General features: G+C 36.6%; 1 protein-coding gene across 2 annotated transcripts in view; it reads left to right on the forward strand.

The window, feature by feature from the left end:
• Positions 1-20,791, forward strand: part of LOC123547526 (NHL repeat-containing protein 2-like) — a 122,790-nt gene that overhangs the window by 733 nt on the left and 101,266 nt on the right. Inside the window, exons 1-2 of one of the 2 annotated variants that reach the window (XM_053551789.1) lie at positions 2,284-2,358; positions 11,881-12,035. In XM_053551789.1, the coding sequence (XP_053407764.1) occupies positions 11,888-12,035 (148 nt within the window). In that variant the 5' untranslated portion in view covers positions 2,284-2,358; positions 11,881-11,887. Of the gene's footprint in view, positions 1-2,283; positions 2,359-11,880; positions 12,036-20,791 lie in introns of those variants that run through there. The other variant, XM_053551788.1, reaches the window with a different exon arrangement.

Here is a 20,791-nt window from a genome sequence, read left to right on the forward strand (position 1 = left end):
ATACCCTAGTGACAGAATGTTCATAGCTGGCCAATTTGGCCACTGCTAATCTTGTATAATATTATGTCCCATTGTCTAGCTGCCAATAACGTCCTGAATATTGATTTGTGCAACATCGGAAAAAGATATACAGTGTTTAAAGAGTTTAGTCCATGTAGATGCAATGGGGAATGAGTAATATTGCCTTAAATAGGCAAAAAAGTTTAATCTATATAAATCCTATAGATGTTTTATAAGTCTTAAGTGATAGGCTACATGATAGCTGCCTATTCCATGGTATGCAGTATATGTTGTTTAGTAGAGAGTAAAGTCTAGGTACATGTATATGTTATTATGTCTCCTACTTTCATAAATACATTGGTCACAGGAAATGTCACAGGAAATGGTTTCAGCTCAAGAACTTGAGAAACCATGCAACCTAGAACCTTCAAACTTGGTAGCATGATTGAACTTATAAAGAAGATGACCCCTATTGTTTTTAGAGTCAGTAGGTCAAAAGTCAAGGTTACAGGGCCTGAACCTGGAAAACTGTTTCCATTTAATAACTTGAGAAAGACTCTACCCAGAACCTTCAAACTTGATAGCATATCTGGGCTTATGAAGTAGATGACACCTATTGCTTTAGAGGTATGTAGGTAAAAAGTCAAGGTCACAGGGCACTTTCTGTTCAATACCATTCAAAATTGATAGCATAATTGGGCTTACCAAGTAGATGACCTCCATTGCTTTGGGGGTCAGTAAGTCAAAGGTCATGGTCACAGGGCCTTAAACTTGAAAACGGTTTCCACTCAATAACTTGACAACCACTTGACCTAAAACCTTCAAACTTGAAAGCCTGAATGATTTTATGAAGTAGATGGCCCCTGTAGTTTTTCGTGTCAATAGGTCAAGGTCACAGGGACCTGAACATTTAAAACAGTTAACCTACAACCTTCAAACTTAAGAGCATCATTGAATAGACGACCCCTAATGGTTTTGGGATCAATATGCTAAAGGTCAAGGTCACAGGCGCGAACCCTGAAAAATGTTTCTGGGCAACCACTTGCAAACCACTTGACCCAGTATTTTCAAACTTGATAGCATTATATGAAGTTGATTTCCTGTATTGTTTTAGGTGTTAATATTTCAAAGGTCATAGTGTAAATGGGACAAGCCATCATGAAGGGCATATGTGTTTTTTGTTGTCTGGCATCAATCACCATCCATCATCCTTTGTCCTGTGTCAACATTTTTCCTAAACATCTTCTCTGTATCAAATCAAACTTGGTTTGTAGCATTCTGGCATTGGCTTTTCTTCAAATGGTTTAGCTTGGCGCCTTCAGGGATTGCCAAAGCTAAGAATAGAAAAAAAAACTAAAAAAACTTAACAAATTTGCATCCCTTTATGGTCCTCTCTTATGATTTTTCAAACAGTGCCGTTTTGGATCCTTTTAGAGGCCATCAAAGCCAAAAACAGAAAAAAAACTTAAACAACTTTTATTCAAGAAGCAAGTATTTGATCTTTACCAAACTTTGCCTGTAGCAGGATTATTCAAATGGTTCTGCTTTACCCCACTGAGTGGCAGTCAGAAGTAAAAAAGAGACAAAATCTTTAAATGTCTTCTCAAAAACCACATGATGGATCTTCACCAGACTTGGTCTGTAGTATCCTGGCATCATCCTCTTTCAAGATTGTTCAGATAGTTCCGCTTGGTCCCCTTCTAGAGGCCACCGGTGCTAAAAACAAAAACTTTCATCAACTTCTCATGAACTAATTGATGGATCTTAACAAAACTCTGTAGCAGCTTTGTATAGTCCGCTCCTTCAAGCTTGCTCTAAAGATTCAATTGAGGCCCTTTTAGGGACTTCAGAGAGAAAAAAGCATGAGAGAAAACATAAACAACTACTTAGAAACCACTGTATGGATCAACACCAAACCTGGTATGTAACATCCTTGTAAGGTTCTCTCCAAAAAAATACATTCTTGGCCCTTTTTCAGGCTACAAGTGCTAAAGATTGAAAAAGACTTTAAACAACTCCTCATGAAATATTTGATGGATTGTCACCAAATTTAGTCTGTAGACTAATTTACCTTTTACCTTTACCCTTTAGACAACGTCTTCTCAAGAACATCTGAATTGATCTTCACCAACTTTGGTCTGTAGGTTTCTTGCTTGGACCTTTTCGTATTTTATTCAAGTTTTAAACGTTTCAAATTTGCATAACTGAAAACATTGCAATTTGCACCTGTGGACATTCAATTAGTTTACTGTACATGGATGGTACGGTACGGTACAGGGAATAGATCCGTCTGCGGAAGTACGGGAAGTACACTTATTTGTCAAAATAAACTGAAATTAATACAGTTGTAGTTTTCAGGTAAGTTAAATAATTTACACATGTATTGCGCATAACATTGGAAGTCTTTACCCTCATTATGAATCAGAAAATATGTAAAAAATATCGCAATATTTTAAATTATCATCAGTTTACGCGACACGGACCATTCCACAGAAGGTCAGAAACGGCTATTTACTTTCCCACAGGCTTCCATCATAAGGATTAATTCTTCCAAATACCTCAAAATTGACAGAGGTCCATTGAAATATGATTCTTTTAATTAGATTACCTGTCAAACACCAAAAAGTAACGGCCTATAGTTACCAGTTACCAGTATTAGTAGGTCATATCAAGTCAAAACGTCTGCTAGTCCAGGGCCTCTGAGTTTTTCATACTTGTCGCCAACCTTTTCGCCAATTTGAAAAAGTTAGAGCCACTTTAAAGCCAATGGCCCATTTTTGAGCCAAAGTTCTGAGCCACTTTATTTCTCTTAGTTGGCTGTCATAGTGTGCATAGAGAAATAAAATATTGTAAATAATTTCATTAGGAATAATAACAACTTTTGAATGTGTATTAGTTTATTGTAGAAGTAAATTCAGTTTGTAGCTGGATACCATATCCATGTCAGAATTACCAATATTTCAGGACTCATTTATTTTCAGAAAGGAAAATTTGGATTTTTTTCTATTTTAAAAGGTCGAGTTGAACACTCGTCTAACGATTTTTAAGAAGCCATGGTAGCAAGTGATATCTTCCAATTTCTGAACATTTCAAAGAAACTAACCAGGTCCAGGATACAAATTGAGACCGATGTGTTTTTGTTTTCGGATCCATTGTTAAAATCTTTTCTGAAAACTGATGAATTACAAAATTATCTTGCAAAGAGTAACAAATTAAATGTATCTTTCGTACTTATTTAAATGTATCTTTCATACTTAATTCGTCAGTCATACAACTGCATGCCACAAACATGTCGATCTTTTTTTGTAAAAATCGCAACACATAAAGTACACCGTAATCGGCGTTAATTTTGGTGAATTCTCGGCAGAGGTCAAACATACAAGCTGGCAGATGTTTTGATTATTGATTAATCATCAGTTCACACATTATTACGCAATTATCTTCTCAAAGTGTCAACCAACTTCAATAGTTGAATTGTCAAATACACCGCCTAGACTGGTTATCGATTTTATTCACTACCAGCGCCTAGGTAAACACGTGTATCGGGAACCAATTCTTGGGCCGCTTATATCTATTTATCACTACGGAAAAAACAAATGCCGAGGAAAAAAAACTATGTGCCACTTATTTTCACCAGTTCGCAAAATCTAGCGCCAAATTCTTAAAATTATCGCAAATGGCGACATTGGTGATCGACAGCGGAGGCCCTGTGGTCAAGACACCCCCAGTCAAAACACCCTCCATTTTGGTCAAATCGTCCCCCATTTGGTTTAGAATTTGGTCAAAACATCCCCTCCCTATAAAACACCCCCTATTTCTTTTTTTTTAAATAAAAATTTATATATATTATAAAGAATAAGGTCATGCAGTAATTCGGTCGAAAATGTGCTTCCGTGGTGTAGTCGAAAGAAGTCCATAGTAAATAGATCCTAATTTTCCCATATTTTGCACAAATACGTATAGAACGAGAGCCTTAATCACACTTTTTCACTACTAGAATACATTCTGCATGAAATGAGACAGTTTTCATGTTCATACACCACAAATGACAAGTTTTGTAGATCGAAACCGGAAGTAGGTGCTTATTCTGCTGACAAGAGCAAATACACTGACGAGATATGAAAATGCAACAAACATACGCCTGAATATATATGTTTTACTACAAAAAGCATCACCTGGAAATGTTCAACACGTAGAGGATATTTGTTTGTTTGCAGTGTGATATCGAAATATATCTTCACTGATAAGGGAGACAATTGAATATTTTCACGAAGGCAGAGCCTGAGTGAAAATATCAAAATTGTCTCCCTTATCTGTGAATATCGGTCTATATATTTCGATATCTCACTGAAAGCAAACAAATTCAAATAAGACCAATACTTCATGATGAAATTCGAATTTATATGGGCTACCATGTTACATATGATGCATCCGCTAAATTACCATGGACATTTAGGCACATTGATATCGAATATTGGTGATTAGGTCCGGGAAATCAACATGACGCCATTTTGTTTTTAAAAACAAAAACTGCATTTAAAATATTTTGTTTAAAAAATGCACAAAAATCTGTGGCCAACAGACAGTGGCAAATGTTAGTATTTAAAACTTTTCGGGTCAATGCCGTGAATAACCAGAAGCTTGTTTTGTTTACAACACGCTGAAGGTCAGATTGGGGACTATCCAAAAGTCCTTGGAAAATCAAGCTGCAGAATTGAATATCATCATGGATTCAATGGAAATACTGATCTAGGAGCTGTATAGCACAACAAATAGGGATGTCATCATGAATATTGGAACACAACTAGCTGGGTGGGAAAGTATTTCGACAAAAATGCTGGCATATTACGTAATGTTGAGTTGATGTCTTGTGATAATAAACTAAGACAACAATCATCTAAATGTGCTGTCGCCAGTAAAATCTACCATACAATAGTAATGAACCGATGAAAAGTGGAGGAAGCAAGTATCTATAGCTATATGAATGGCAAGGCCAAGCAACCAAGGTAACATTTCTAGAGCATTGCTATTATTTCTTTTGCAAACTTTATTATAGCTAGCTTGTCCTATATAGGATTGTCTAGCTGTACATGACTTGTGTATCAGTGTATGGCTTGAATATTAGGATAATCATAGGGTACCAGTTATTCTAAAGGCAACAAAGGGAGTTAATTAAAGAATATATAAAAGAAGTTCGGCACTGTGAGTAATATAGAGAAATATCTCACTGATATTTTTCAGTATTTCACCAGTTAGCATAAAATGAATACACATCTCGATACTCTATACCCATTGTGTTCAAATTTAATCAGTACAACAAACTGTAAAATTAACACAATGGGTATAGAGTATTGAGATGTGTATGTGTTGAACATTTCAAAGTGATGCTTTTTATGGTAAAACATATATTCAGACATATAATTGTTGCGTTTTCATATCTCATCAGTGTATGTGCCATTTTTAGGGTAGCAGACCACAACTGACTGGCATTTCACTAGGAACTATTCAACCTCGTATTTTCTTTTCATTTTTAGCTCACTTTCTGATCGCTTGATGTCCGTCGTGTCTGTCGTCCGTCTGTCGTCTGTCTGTCGTCCGTCAACATTTAGCTTGTGTATGCGATAGAGGCTGTATTTTTCAACTGATCTTCATGAAATTTGGTCAGTATGATGACCTTGATGAAATCTAGGCCGAGCTTGAAAATGGGTCATCTGGGGTCAAAAACTAGGTCACTAGGTCAAATCAAGGAAAAACCTTGTGTATGCGATAGAGGCTGTATTTTTCAACTGATCTTCATGAAATTTGGTCAGAATGATTACCTTGATAAAATCTAGGCCGAGTTCTAAAATAAGTCATCTGGGATCAAAAACTAGGTCACTAGGTCAAATCAAAGAAAAACCTTGTGTATGCGATAGAGGCTGTATTTTTCAATTGATCTTCATGAATTGTGGTCAGAATGATTACCTTGATGAAATCTAGGACGAGTTCGAAAATGGGTCATCTGGGGTCAAAAACTAGGTCACTAGGTCAAATCAAGGAAAAACCTTGTGTATGCGATAGAGGCTGTATTTTTCAGTTGATCTTCATGAAATTTGGTCAGAATGATGACCTTGATGAAATCTAGGCCGAGTTCGAAAATAAGTCATCTGGGGTCAAAAACTAGGTCACTAGGTCAAATCAAGGAAAAACCTTGTGTATGCGATAGAGGCTGTATTTTTCAATTGATCTTCATGAATTTTGGCCAGAATGATTACCTTGATGGAATCTAGGCCGAGTTCGAAAATGGGTCATCTGGGGTCAAAAACTAGGTCACTAGGTCAAATCAAAGAAAAACCTTGTGTATGCGAAAGAGGCTGTATTTTTCAACTGATCTTCATGAAATTTAGTCAGAATGATAACATTGATAAAATCTAGGCAGAGTTTGAAAATGGGTCATCTAGAGTCAAAAACTAGGTCACTAGGTCAAATCGAAGAAAAACATTGTGTATGCAATAAAGGCTGTATTTTTCAATTGATCTTCATGAAATTTGTTCAGGATGATTGCCTTGATGAAATCTAGGTCGAGTGTGAATATGGTTTATCATGGATCAAAAACTAGGTCACTAGGTCAAATTAAAGAAAAACCTTGTGTATGCGATAGAGGCTGTATTTTTCAATTGATCTTCATTAAATTTGGTCAGAATGATTGCCTTGATAAAATCTAGGTCGAGTTTGAACATGGGTCATCTAGGATAAAAAACTAGGTCACTAGGTCAAAGTAAAGAAAAATCTTGTGTATGCAATAGAGACTGTATTTTTCAATTGATTTTTATGAAATTTGGTCAGGATGATTGCCTTTTTGAATCTAGGTCGACTTTGAATATGGGTCATTTGGGGTCAGAAACTAGGTCATTTGGTCAAATCAAAGAAAAACCTTGTGTATGTGATAGAGGCTGTATTTTTCAATTGATCTTCATGAATTTTGGTCAGAATGATTGCCTTGATAAAATCTAGGTCAAATTTGAACATGGGTCATCTAGGGTCAAAAACTAGGTCACTAGATCATATCTAAGAAAATGCTTGTTTAATCCCAAGAGGCCAATATTTTGGTCCAATCTTAATGAAAATTGGTCAGAATATTTGTTTCCATGAAATCACTAGGTCAAACATGTTTTACACTGTTATGGTGTGTTTCTTAGGTGAGTGACCTAGGGCCATCTTGGCCCTCTTGTTAATACGCCCGTCTCTGAAAGAGCGGGGCGTATTATGTGAACACCCGTGGCGGGCAGGCGGTCGGCATCCAAAGCATGTCCGCTCTAAGTTGAAACAGTTTTCATTCGATCTTCACCAAACTTGCTGACAGTGTTTGTGGGCATAATTTCTTGGCCAGGTTCCATAACCAGCCAAATTGCCCCAGGCACTGGATTATGGCCCTTGAATTACTGGATAAACTGCAAATTTAGCCTTGTCCTCTCTTTAAGTCGAACAGTTTTCATCCGATCTTCACCAATCTAGCTGACAATGTTTGTGGGCATAATATCTCGGCCATGTTTGAAAACCAGCCAAATCGGGCGCTCTTAGATTATTGTCCTTGAATTACTTGAAAAACTACGAATTTAGCCTTGTCCGCTCTCAAAGTCGAACAGTTTTCATCCGATCTTCACCAAACTTGCTGACAATGTTTGTGGGCATAATATTTTGGTCAAGTTCAATAACCACCCAGATCGCCCCTGGCACTCCTGGATTATGGCCCTTGAATTAGGCCAAGTTCGATGACGGGTGTATTTTGTGACAGTCTGGCGCTCTTGTTCGTTAATTTATGATAGAACTTTCATGAAAAATATGTGTAGGAAAAAGTGATGTTCTATAAAGATACGTAAAGATGACCTGAAGTTGTTGTTTTTTATATGAAACAAAGAAGGATTTGAATTACTGACCTTCAACCGTAATTTTTATCTCAGTTCTTGTTAGCTCACCTGTCATGTAGTGACAGGGTGAGCTTTTGCGATCGCCCTTTGTCTATCGTCTGTTCATCAGTTCTCTATTTCTTGTGAACACGATAGAGACCACATTTTGCAACTGATTTTAATCAGACTTGCACACAACTTGTATTGGCATATCTTGGTTCCTTTCGAAAGCTGGCCAGATTCTGTCATCAGTTCAAGAGTTATGGCCCCTTAAAGGGCCAAAATTTGCTATTTTGGGCTTGTAAACACGATAGAGACTATATTTTGCAATTGATTTTAATAAAACTTGCACACAACTTGTATCAGTTGGCATAATATCTCGGTTCCTTTCGAAAACTGGCCAAATCCCATTATGGGTTCCAGATTTGCTATTTTGGCTTTTGCAGCCATATAGAGACTTTGTTTATGGTTGTATTTGATAAAAACTTGCAAGATATCTTTAACAACAATAGATCTTGGATCCCATGATGAATCCGTCAGATCCAATCATAGGTTCCTGGGTTACGGCTCCTAATTGACCCCTGAAAGAGCCAAAATTTGTTAATTTTTACCTTGTGAACACAATAGAAGTGACATTTTACATTTGATTTTAACCACACTTAAACACAACTTAAGTCACAGTAAGATCTCAGTTCCTTTCGAAAACTGGCTAGATTCCATCATGGGTTCTAGAGTTTCTGCCCTGGGGCAAATTTTCTATTTTGGCCCTTTCAACCATATAGAGGTTTCATTTATGCTTTGATTTGATACAAACTTGCACAAAATGTTTATGTTGTTTGCAACTGGGTCATATGGGGTCAAAAACTAGGTCACTAGGTCAAATCAAAGGAAAAGCTTGTTAACACCCTAGAGGCCACATTTATGACTCTATCTTCTTGAAACTTAGTCAGAATGTTTGTCTTGATGATTCCTAAGCCAGATTCAAAACTGGGTTATGTGGGGTCAAAAACGAGGTCACCAGGTCAAATCAAAGGAAAAGCTTGTTAACACTGTAGAGGCTACATTTATGACTATCTTCATGAAACTTGGTCAGAATGTTTATCTTGATGATTCAAAGGCCAAGTTTAACAGGTGAGCGGTACAGGGGCATCATGTCCCTCTTGTTAGATTAAAAACAACAATTATCATCCAATAAATCGGAGCTCCCTTAAGGTTTATGTCAATACAATGTTTAGGTTCTTCCTTTTACATGTATTTTCTTTCTTGTAGTCTGACTTTATCAGAATATTTCAATACCAAGTTAGTTTATGTTGTGGTGTCAAAGTTGATTTAATCAACACCTTTTAGCTCACCTGTCACGTAGTGACAGGGTGAGCTTTTGTGATCGCACTTCGTCCATCGTCCGTTCACAATTTATTGTTTCTTCTCGATAGAGACCACATTTTGCAATTGATTGTAATCAAACTTACACACAACTTGTATTGGCATAATATCTCAATTCCTTTCGAAAACTGGCCAGATCCCATCAAGGGTTTCAGAGTTATGGCCTCTTAAAAGGCCAAAATTTACTGTTTTTGGCTTGTGAACAAGATAGAGACCACATTTTGCAATTGATGATAATAAAACTTGCACACAAGTTGTTTTGGCATAATATCTCAGTTCCTTTAGAAAACTGGTCATATTAATTCATGGGTTCCAGAGTTATGACCCCTTAAAGGGCCAAAAATTGCTATTTTGACTTTTGCAGCCATATAGAGACTTCATTTATGGTTTGTAGTGTTATTTCTAGAGCTCAAAAAGGGCAGGGTGCTGTCCGAAAGGGGCAGGGTGCCCTTTTAGATGTGAAAGTTACCATAGCAGTAGTTGCATTTCTAGATGTCTATAGTTAATATGTATTCCATTTATCTTTATTGCACACTTAAAAGAAATGTCACAGAATAAAGTAGTAAATCTTCCTAAAGGCAGTAACATAGTTTAAAAAGGCCTTTTACTTACTTAATAGTTCAGGTTAAACCATTCAAGCCTTTCTCTTAAAAATGTCACCAAGAATGTCAACTTATTCATATGAATTCAATATGAAATAGTGGAGGGCTTTAATGTAAGCTTAATCTTGAAACCAAGATCATGTTGTAAACAACATAGTAAAATGCCTGTTTCAGGCCACATTGTAAACTAATAATTATCAAAAGTCATTTTGTGTTGATCAGGTCTTTCATCAATATTTCATTAACAATAAAAAGCTATTACAGTCAGGTTAAAGTTTACTAAAACGCATATCCAAAATATACTATCCGGATACTGGTACACTTTGGGAATGTTGTCTGAAAGTAGTTTTTACTCAGTTTACATGAACCACTAGGGTAAACCAGAGATAGTTCCTCAAATTTTGATGTTTCTCGTCATAAAAAATACACCGACAGTCAGCTTTTTTGAAGGAAATATAGAAAAATTGCATACGACATCGGGAGGAATAAGACTCGTGAACGGACATTCTAAATTTAGTTTTACTTTCAATATTCATTGATATATACTTGTTATTATACTAAACAACGGTCTAATTTAAATTTTGCACAAAGGAATCTAGGGCACTTTTCATGTGCTCGGTAATCAGCTGGCCGCTTACGAACGCCTTTTTGACATTACACAGGATCCATTCTCTTTATCAGTTAGTTTTAACACTTCATTGATTCTCATTACCTGTGTGCACTCGCCGTGACGTAATTTGCTGATCAAAAAATCGTCGAGGCATGTCAGCAGGATAATTTGCGGGATTTAGCAGAAGATCAAAGGCAAGAGGGCACATTTTAAGGGCAGCATGGCGGCAGTAAAAAAGGGCAGGGCGGGGCGCCCCGCTGCGTCGCTGTAGAAGTAACACTAGGTTTGATTTGATACAAACTTGCAAAATATCTTTAACAACAATAAATCTTGGATTCCATGATATATCTGGCAGATCCAATCATAGGTTCCTGAGTTACAGCCCCTGATTGACCCCTGAAAGAGCCAAAATTTGTTAATATTACCTTGTGAACATAATAGAAGTAACATTTTATATTTGATTTTAACCACACTTACACACAACTTAAGTCACAATAAGATCTCAATTTCTTTTGAAAATCAGCTAAATTCCATCATGGGTTCTAGAGTTACTGCCCCTGAAAAGGGCAAAATTTTCTATATTGGCCCTTTCAGCCATATAGAGGTTTCATTTATGCTTTGATTTGATACAAACTTGCACAGAATGTTTATCTTGATGATCTCTAGGCCAAGATTGAAACTGGTAAAGCTTGTATACACTCTAGAGGCCACTTTTTTTGCTCCAATCTTCCTGAAACTTTGTCAGAATGTTTGTTTTCATGAAATGTTGGACAAGTACATATCTGGATCATGTTGGGTAAAAATCTAGGTCAAATCAAAGAAAATGCTTTCAAACGGCCACATTTTTGGTGCAGTCTTAATGAAAATTGGTCATAATATTTGTTTCCATGAAATCACTAGGTAAAACATGTTTACACTAATATGGTGTTACTCAAGTGTGCGACCTAGGGCCATCTTGGCCCTCTGGTCTAAATTCTGTTGTTAAAGATTGAAAAACAGGTGTCATAAACATCAGTATATATGGATGCATTTGTCAAAAGGGCTAAGACGCTCTCCTATGGAGGTGAAGGCCCAGTTCAATTCCTGGCTACTTACACTTTATCGCATTTGCTTCAGTTGACCCAGCTGTAAATGGGTACCAGCAAATTGCTGGGGGTAAGGTATAATTGGTTTTAAATGTTCTTGAATAGGGTCACTTAAAAGTTTTACAGAGCTTAATATGTTCATTGTTTCACAAAGCAGCGGTAAATAAAATTTACCTTTATAGAGTTATGAAAATTAAGAGGCCAGAGTTATACATATAAGTTACTTAAGTCAAGTGAATAGAGTTATACAGTTTAAGTAGCCAAATATTTTATAGGAAGTACAAAAACTTCATAATTTATGTTTATATTTTCAGAGTGAGAATGCATGATATAAATGATGTTTTGGAAGCATGCAGTGATCTTGATGAGAAACTGTCAGGGGAAACTTACTCCAGAGAAGAGGAGATTAAAACACATCTCAATTTGGTGGAATCCAAATTGAAATTTGAAGTGCCAGATTTTCCAGACGGTAATCTTTTCTTACTTCATTTCCTTAAGCTATACCATGATGGATAGATCCATGTTTGAGGGTGCTTCAGCTGGTAGTTTTACAGCAGTAATAAAAGAAACCCCAGAAACACCAGTAATGATGTAAAATCATAATCCCAGTGTCAGTTTCTGTTCATTACCATATTACTGTTTTTTTATACGCCCGTTCTGAAAAAACGGACATATGTGATTGCGCATGCATAATTCGTGACCAGAGCATAACTTCATCACAATTAAAGATATTGACTTTAAACTTGGCATATAGGGAGATGGCGATGAGATGATGTGCAGAGCGATTGAACCGGCTCTGTAGGTCAAAGATCAAGGTCACAACTTGAGCTCAAAGGTCAACACTGTCCATCATATTTTGTGTCTTGATTATATCTTAACCATTCAAGGTATTGACTTCAAACATGGCATGTAGGTAGGTAGTGATGAGACAATATGCAGAGAACATGAACCTGGTCTGTAGATTTAAGGTCAAGGTCACAATTTGAGCTCAAAGGTAAAATCTGTCTGTCATATTTTGTGTCAAGAGCATAACTTATTAGCCATTCAAGGTATTGACTTCAAACTTGGGATGTAGGTAGGTGGTGATAAGTCGATATTCAGAGTGCATATATCAAAGGTCAAGGTGAAATCTGCCCATCATATTTTTTGTCCAGAGCATAACATAGAAAATATTAAAGGTATTCCTTGAAACTTATGAAACTTAGAATACAGACAGGTGGTGATGAGACGATTGCAGACTGCAAAAATCTACATTACACTTTCCCCCATTAACCCTTTCCCTGCCCCCCCCCCCCCCCCCCCCCCCACTCCCAACCACCAACACAACAGAAAAACATCATTAATTTTCTTGCCCTTTAGTATCCTGTCACCACCTGCACTTCTGTTCGGGCATATATTGCCCCACTGGTGGAGCTCTTGTTTTCCATTTTTTCACAGTTTAAGGCTTTTTTAGCTCGACTATATGAAGTATATGGAGAGCTATCCTACTTTACCCGGTGTCAGTGTCTTTCCGCGTCCACACCTTGGTTATAGTTTTGATGCATTTTCTTTTTTTTCTCTTTATCTAAATGTAATTTCTTGATGGATTTGCTGCAAATTTAAAATAGTTATTCCTCATCATCACTCACATGATATATAACACAAGGGCCTTAGCACCAATATTTCATGAATTACCCCCCCCCCCCCCCCCCCCCCCCCCCCCCGTACTTTTTACTTACAATTTCAGGTTAAAGTTTTGGTGCACTTTCACTCTTGTCACAATTATTTCTAAATGGATTTGATTCGAACTTAAAATAATTGTTCCACATCATCACCCACATGATATGACACACAATGTCATGAATTAAGCCCTCTTTTTACCTAAAATTTTAGGTTAATTTTGTTGCATTTTCACTATATCTCTGTAATTGCAGAAGGGATTTGATTTGAGCTTAAAATAATTGTTCCACATTATCACCCACATCATTTTACACAAGGGCCGTAACTGGCACCAATATTTCATAATTATACCCCCTTTTTTTCTTAAAATTTCAGGTTATAGTTATGATACACTTTCACTCCATATCTGTTATTACCAAACAGATTTTATTCAAACTTAAAGTAATTGTTCCACATCATCACCCACATCATTTGACTCATGGGCCATAACTCTGCCACCAATATCTCATGAATTATTCTCCTCTTTACTTAAAATTTCAGGTTTAAGTTTTGATGCACTTTTACTTGCACTTTTAGTTTATCTGCTATTACTCAACAGATTTGATTCAAACTTAAAACAGTTGTACCACATCATTACCCACATCATATGACACATGGGCTAAACTCTTGCACCAATATTTCATAAATTATGCCCCTTTTTGCTTAGAATTACAGGTTACCGTAATGTTGGTGCATTTCGATTATATCTTTGTTATTCATGAATTTGATTCAGACTTAAAATAGTTCTTCCACATCATCATCCTCATCATATGACACAAGGTCCATAACTCTTGCACAACTATTTTGTGAATTATGTCCCCTTTTTAGCCCACCATCATCAGATGGTGGGCTATTAAAATCACTCTGCATCCGTGGTCCGTCCGTCCGTCCGTTAACAATTTCTTGTTATCGCATCTCCTCAGAAACTACTGGGGGGATTTTGACCAAACTTTGTCAGAATGATGTATTGGTACCTTTGTTGTGTCCCCCTGAAAATCAGACTGGTTCAACAATTTTTTAGTGAGTTATGGCCCTTTGTTTATTTTTATAATTTACATAGATTTATATGGGGAAAATTTTTGAAAATCTTCTTGTCCAAATCCACAGAGCCTAGGGCTTTGATACTTGGTATGAAGCATCATCTAGTGGTCCTCTACCAAGATGATTCAAATTATATCCCAGGGGTCAAATTTGGCCACGCCCCAGGGTCACATGGTTTATATATACTTATATAGGGAAAAACTTTGAAAAACCTCTTGTCCAAAACCACAGGGCCTAGGGCTTTGATATTTTGCATGTGACATCATCTAGTGGTCTTCTACTAAGATTGTTCAAATTATCCCCCTAGGGTCAAATATGGCCCCGCCCTGGGGGTCACATGGTTTACATAGACTTATATAGGGAAAAACTTTGAAAATCTTCTTGTCCAAACCCCAAAGTCCTGGGCTTTGATATTTGTTATGTAGCATCATCTCATGGTTCTCTACCATGTGACATCATCTAGTGGTCGTCTTCTAAGATTGTTCAAATTATCCCCCTAGGGTCAAATATGGCCCGGCCACAGGGGTCACATGGTTCATATAGACTTATATAGGGAAAAGCTTTTAAAATCTTGTCAATAACCTACAGCATTCAAATTTGGACCTCATGTATAGTTTTGAGTGGTGAGATGAACATTGACATGAGTTGACCTTGATCTTGAGCTAGTGACCTACTTTCACATTTCTGTAGCTACAGCCTTCAAATTTGGACCACATGCATAATTTTGTGCACCGGAAAAAACTTTGACCTTGACATTGACCTAGTGACCTACTTTCACATTTTTTAAGGTACATGCTTCAAATTTGGACCACATGCATAGTTTTGTGTTCCGAAATGAAATTTGACCTTGATTTTGACCTAGTTACCTACTTTCACATTTCTCAAGCTACAGCCTTCAAATTTGGACGACATGCATAGTTTTGTGTTCCGAAAAAAACTTTGACCTTGACATTGACCTAGTGACCTACTTTCACATTTCTCAAGCTACAGCCTTCAAATTTGGACCACATGCATAGTTTTGTGTACCGAAAAAACTTTGACCTTGACATTGACCTAGTGACCTACTTTCACATTTTTGAAGGTACAGGCTTCAAATTTGGACCACACGCGTAGTTTTGTGTTCCGAAATGAAATATGACCTTGATTTTGACCTAGTGACCTACTTTCACATTTCTCAGTCTACAGCCTTCAAATTTGGACCACATGCATAGTGTTGTGTTCCGAAATGAAATTTGACCTTGATTTTGACCTAGTGACCTACTTTCACATTTTTCAAGCTACAGCCTTCAAATTTGGACCACATGCATAGTTTTGTATACCGAAAAAAACTTTGACATTAACATTGACCTAGTGACCTACTTGCACATTTCTCAAGCTACAGCCTTCAAATTTGGACCACATGCATAGTTTTTTACTGAAATGAAATTTGACCTCGACATTGGCCTAGTGACCTACTTTCACATTTCTCAATCTACATCCTTCAGATTTGGACCACATGCATAGTTTTGTGTTCCGAAATGAACTTTGATCTTGAGATTGACCTAGTGACCTACTTTCACATTTCTCAAGCTACAGCCTTCAAATTTGGACCACATGCATAGTTTTGTGTTCCGAAAAAAACTTTGACCTTGATTTTGACCTAGTGACCTACTTTCACATTTCTCAAGCTACAGCCTTCAAATTTGGACCACATGCATAGTTTTGTGTTCCGAAAAAACTTTGACCTTGACATTGACCTAGTGACCTACTTTCACATTTTTGAAGGTACAGGCTTCAAATTTGGACCACACGCATAGTTTTGTGTTCCGAAATGAAATATGACCTTGATTTTGACCTAGTGACCTACTTTCACATTTCTCAATCTACAGCCTTCAAATTTGGACCACATGCATAGTTTTGTGTTCCGAAATGAAATTTGACCTTGATTTTGACCTAGTGACCTACTTTTACATTTCTCAATCTACAGCCTTCAAATTTGGACCACATGCATAGTTTTGTATACCGAAAAAAACTTTGACCTTGACATTGACCTAGTGACTTTCTTGCACATTTCTCAAGCTACAACCTTCAAATTTGGACCACATGCATAGTTTTGTTTACCAAAATGAAATTTGACCTCGACATTGGCCTAGTGACCTACTTTCACCTTTCTCAATCTACATCCTTCAGATTTGGATCACATGCATAGTTTTGTGTACCGAAATGAACTTTGATCTTGAGATTGACCTAGTGACCTACTTTCACATTTCTCAAGCTACAGGCTTCAAATTTGGACCACATGCATATTTTTGTGTTCCGAATTGAAATTTGACATTGATTTTTATCTAGTACATACTTTCACATTTCTCAAGCTGCAGCCTCCAAATTTGAAGCACATGCATAGTTTTGTTTACCGAAATGAACTTTGACCTTGAAATTGATCTTGTGACCTACTTTCACATTTCTCAAGCTACAGCTTTCAAATTTGGACCACATGCATGGACCACATGCACAGTGATGTGTACTGAAATGAAATTTGACCTTGATTTTGACCTTGAGCTAGTCTTGAAATTTGGAACAATCAAAAATGGCTCAATGGTGGGTGCCAAGATCACTCTGTGATCTCTTGTTACTTAAAATTTCAGTTAAAAATGTTTAGATACACTTTATTTCTATCTTTGTTATCCTGTCCAATATTTTTATCAACATTGGAGTCTTTAAAACACTCCAGTGTCAGCTCCAGCTTCCTCAGATGTGCCCAGTTTCACTATCCAGCATCGAAACAGTCGAGTGCACTGTCTCCTGTGACAGCTTTTGTACTGTATGAAAATTAAGATTAGGATTGAACCGTTTGATACAATGTCATGTTTTATCCCGTATTGACTTTCTTGGCTTAGTATTACTAAGATAGTGTAACAGTATTATGGCTGTATTACAGTACATCAGATTCTGTCTCATGGAAAAATTCTGGTACAGTAAAACACCACTCGCTCGAGGTCGCAAGGGGATGAGCAAAATGCTCGAGTTATCCATGGTTTTGAGCGACCCAAACATTGACCTACATACGAAGAAAATTCAAGTTTGCTTTACCAATTTTCGTCGGGACCATTTGCAGAGTAAACGGAGATGCGTAATAATAACATACTTGTGATTTTTAAAAAAAAAACAAAAAAAAAAACCATATTACAAACGTTATATATGACTGACGTTTCAGTATGTAATTTTTAAATGGCACATGTGAAGAAACAACTAAGACTTATTTTATTTTTATTTATCAACAAGGGCATATCAGAATTATTGTCTCAATTTTATGAAAATGCTTTATTATTTCCTTCATTTGCATGCAAACAACAGCTGATTGAAATACTAAGATCTCATAACTGTCTTCTCGATCCTGCAGAAAAGATGTTTTAAGTTATCAGTAATTGATCGAAATTTGATCAATAAAACTTTTCTTCAACATTTTATTAATAATTAATCTCATTATAAGTCATTATAAGATGATATATACCGACAAACAAACATTTAAGATAGCTGGGGAGTAGACCATGCAATTCTCACGGTGTGTGAAAATGTTTAATTAACCGATACATTCTGACCGCCGAAAGTGTGAAAATTTTGACACCTCTGTTCGAGTTTGCCAAAAGAAACGAAGAATAAATTAATACACATGGACCAGGTGTCATGCTCGAGCGATCGAGTTATCGATGCTCGACCCAGCCATGGTAATTCACATAGAAAATAGAAGGATATCGACCGCGACCACATCAATTGCTCGAGCGAGCCCTGGTGCTCGAGTCATCGATGCTGGAGCAAGCAGTGTTTCACTGTGTTTCCCTTTAATGTCAGTTTCCACAAATTCACAAATTTTGAACATTAATGTATATTTGTCTAACATAGAGTAACTTAGTTAAAAGAAAGAAATCGTTGTAATGCATAGTGTAGATTTTTCTCAAAACTGCTGATTTCTGTTTTATAGAAAAACTTCAGAAGTTAAGTAAATGAACAAGGTTGTGGATCTTTAAATGTCGAAGCATTATTATGGTGGAAAGTAAGTTCTGTAAATGATGTTACTGGAGATGAAAGTCAAATCTGATTTTAAGTACATTGTCACGTCCTGTTGTATTCTTGATTTTATAACACAGATAAAGTGTAAAACATGACTTTGATCTGACAGATACCTAAAGAACAATTTATGTCAGACATCTCAGGTAAGAAAACAGACTTTCAAAATAAGGCAAACTAAGTCATTTTTTGCAGATGTAGGTAATATCTCTTTAAACATAATTCTCAAAAGTGTGTAAGATTGCACAGTAGCAGGCAGTCGATATACGTCAAAATGCATCATCTATTCCCATGCAGTTAAAATATCTGCAAAACCATAAAAATTCTCACAAGTGTTTAACATCAGCATACAGGACATGTGTTAATAAAGTTAAAATGATGAAGTCCTCAGCTCCTGGGAGATTATAGGGCTGTCATTGATAGAAACGATATCGATGTATCAACGATATTTTTTGGTCGATCGATTATCGATTCCCATTTTCAAAAATCGATATTTAACAGAGAGAAAAAACTACCCAAATAAACACTCAGACCCTAAAAAACAACTAAAGTTCACAAAGTTGTAAATTTGGATAAATGCAAAAAAAGGAGTGAAGGCAAAATAAAAATGAAAGATGTCATTAATTATTACGTATTTCTTTTATTTCATAAATACAAATACAACACAATCAAACAGAAATATGGAAAGTAGGCAATAAAATTTAAAATAGCATTTACAGGAAGGTATATAGTATGCATATGAACAAATAGGTCATTAATCTAACTTAATAATCAGTATATCGATGTATCGTCGATATTTGTCTTCTGATATATTGGTATCGTCGATACGTCTAAGACCCAATCAATGACAGCCCTAGGAGATTATGCAGGATATGTCATTGAGCATGCTTATATTCACACGACTTTGAATTTAAAGGAAAAGTTAAATAACCAGAACTAGTCTTCACCCAATATTTGTAGGAAGACTTTTGTTGTTACGGTAATTTTTTTCAAGGAAATTTCGAACATGTGTACTTCTTTCCAGAGACGAAACATGAACAGAATCTCCGAATTATTCAACTAAGAGAAGCCGGAAATACTTGGCGACAAGTTTATGAGTTAATGGGCGAGACAATTCCACAGAGAGTCATGCGTTACAGATATAGGCGATTTAAAATCCATGGAACTGTCCATGACCTGAAAAGATCGGGACGACCTAGAAAAATGTCTGAAAGTGAAGATAAATTTGTTTTGAAACAGGTGCTGGATAATCGACGTGTCTCGTTAAGACAGATTAGTGAAGAACTTGAACAGCAGTCTGGCGGGACAGTGACTGTCAGTCCGTCAACATTATCAAGGAGACTGAAGTCAATGGGTGTGAAAAAAAATTAAATGAATTATGATACAGAGGATTAATACACTTATTATATATCATAAACTTTTAAGAGGACATCTCTGTCACTGGAAAAGCCAACCAAAAAGCTAGGAGACAAAACAAATAATGAGTGTAAATATTTATAATGTCAGAAGACGGAAAGATGTGATTATTCATTTGTGATAAAAACAGTTTTATAAAGGGTCAACAGACAGTATTTGTTTATTATAGTATTATAAACATATGCTCTTTTTTAGCTCACCTGAGCCAAAGGCTCACGGTGAGCTATTGTGATTGCTCACTGTCCGGCGTCCGTCTGTCTGGCGTTCATCCATCCACACTTTCCTTTAAACAACATCTCCTCCTAAACCACCAGTTCAGTTTTGATGAAACTTCACAGGAATAATCCTTGGATGGCCCACTTTCCAAATTATTCAAAGAATTGAATTCCACCATGGCAAGGGAAAGGAACAACTTAAAAAATCTTCTTGTCCAAAACTGCTAGGCATAGAGCATTGATATTTGGCTTGTAACATCATCTAATGGTCCTTTATAAAGATTATTCAAATTATGCCCCTGGGGTGAAAAGAGGCCCCACCCCAGGGTCCCAAATTTTACATAGAGTTATGTAGGAAAAAAACTTTAAAAATCTTCTTGTTCAAAACCACAGGTCCTAGGCCTTTGATATTTCGCATGTAGCATTACCTTGTGGTCCTCTACAAAGACTGTTCAAATTATCCCCCTAGGGTCAAATATGGCCCCGTCCCGAGTTTCCATGGTTTATATAGACTTATATAGGGAAAAACTTTGAAAATCTTCTTGTCCAAAACCACAGGGCCTAGGGCTTTGATATTTGGTATGTAGTATCATCTAGCAGTTCTCTACCAAGTTTTTCAAATTATACCCCTAGGGTCAAATATGGCCCCGCCCCGGGGGTCACATAGTTCATATAGACTTACATAGGGAAAAACTTTGAAAATCCTTTTGTCCATAACCACAGGGCGTAGGGCTTTGATATTTGGTATGTAGCATCATCTAATGGTCATCTACCAAGATAATTCAAACAATCGCCCTGGGGTCAAATATGG

This window comes from Mercenaria mercenaria, chromosome 9, assembly GCF_021730395.1.
Source record: "Mercenaria mercenaria strain notata chromosome 9, MADL_Memer_1, whole genome shotgun sequence".
Classification (NCBI taxonomy): domain Eukaryota; kingdom Metazoa; phylum Mollusca; class Bivalvia; order Venerida; family Veneridae; genus Mercenaria; species Mercenaria mercenaria.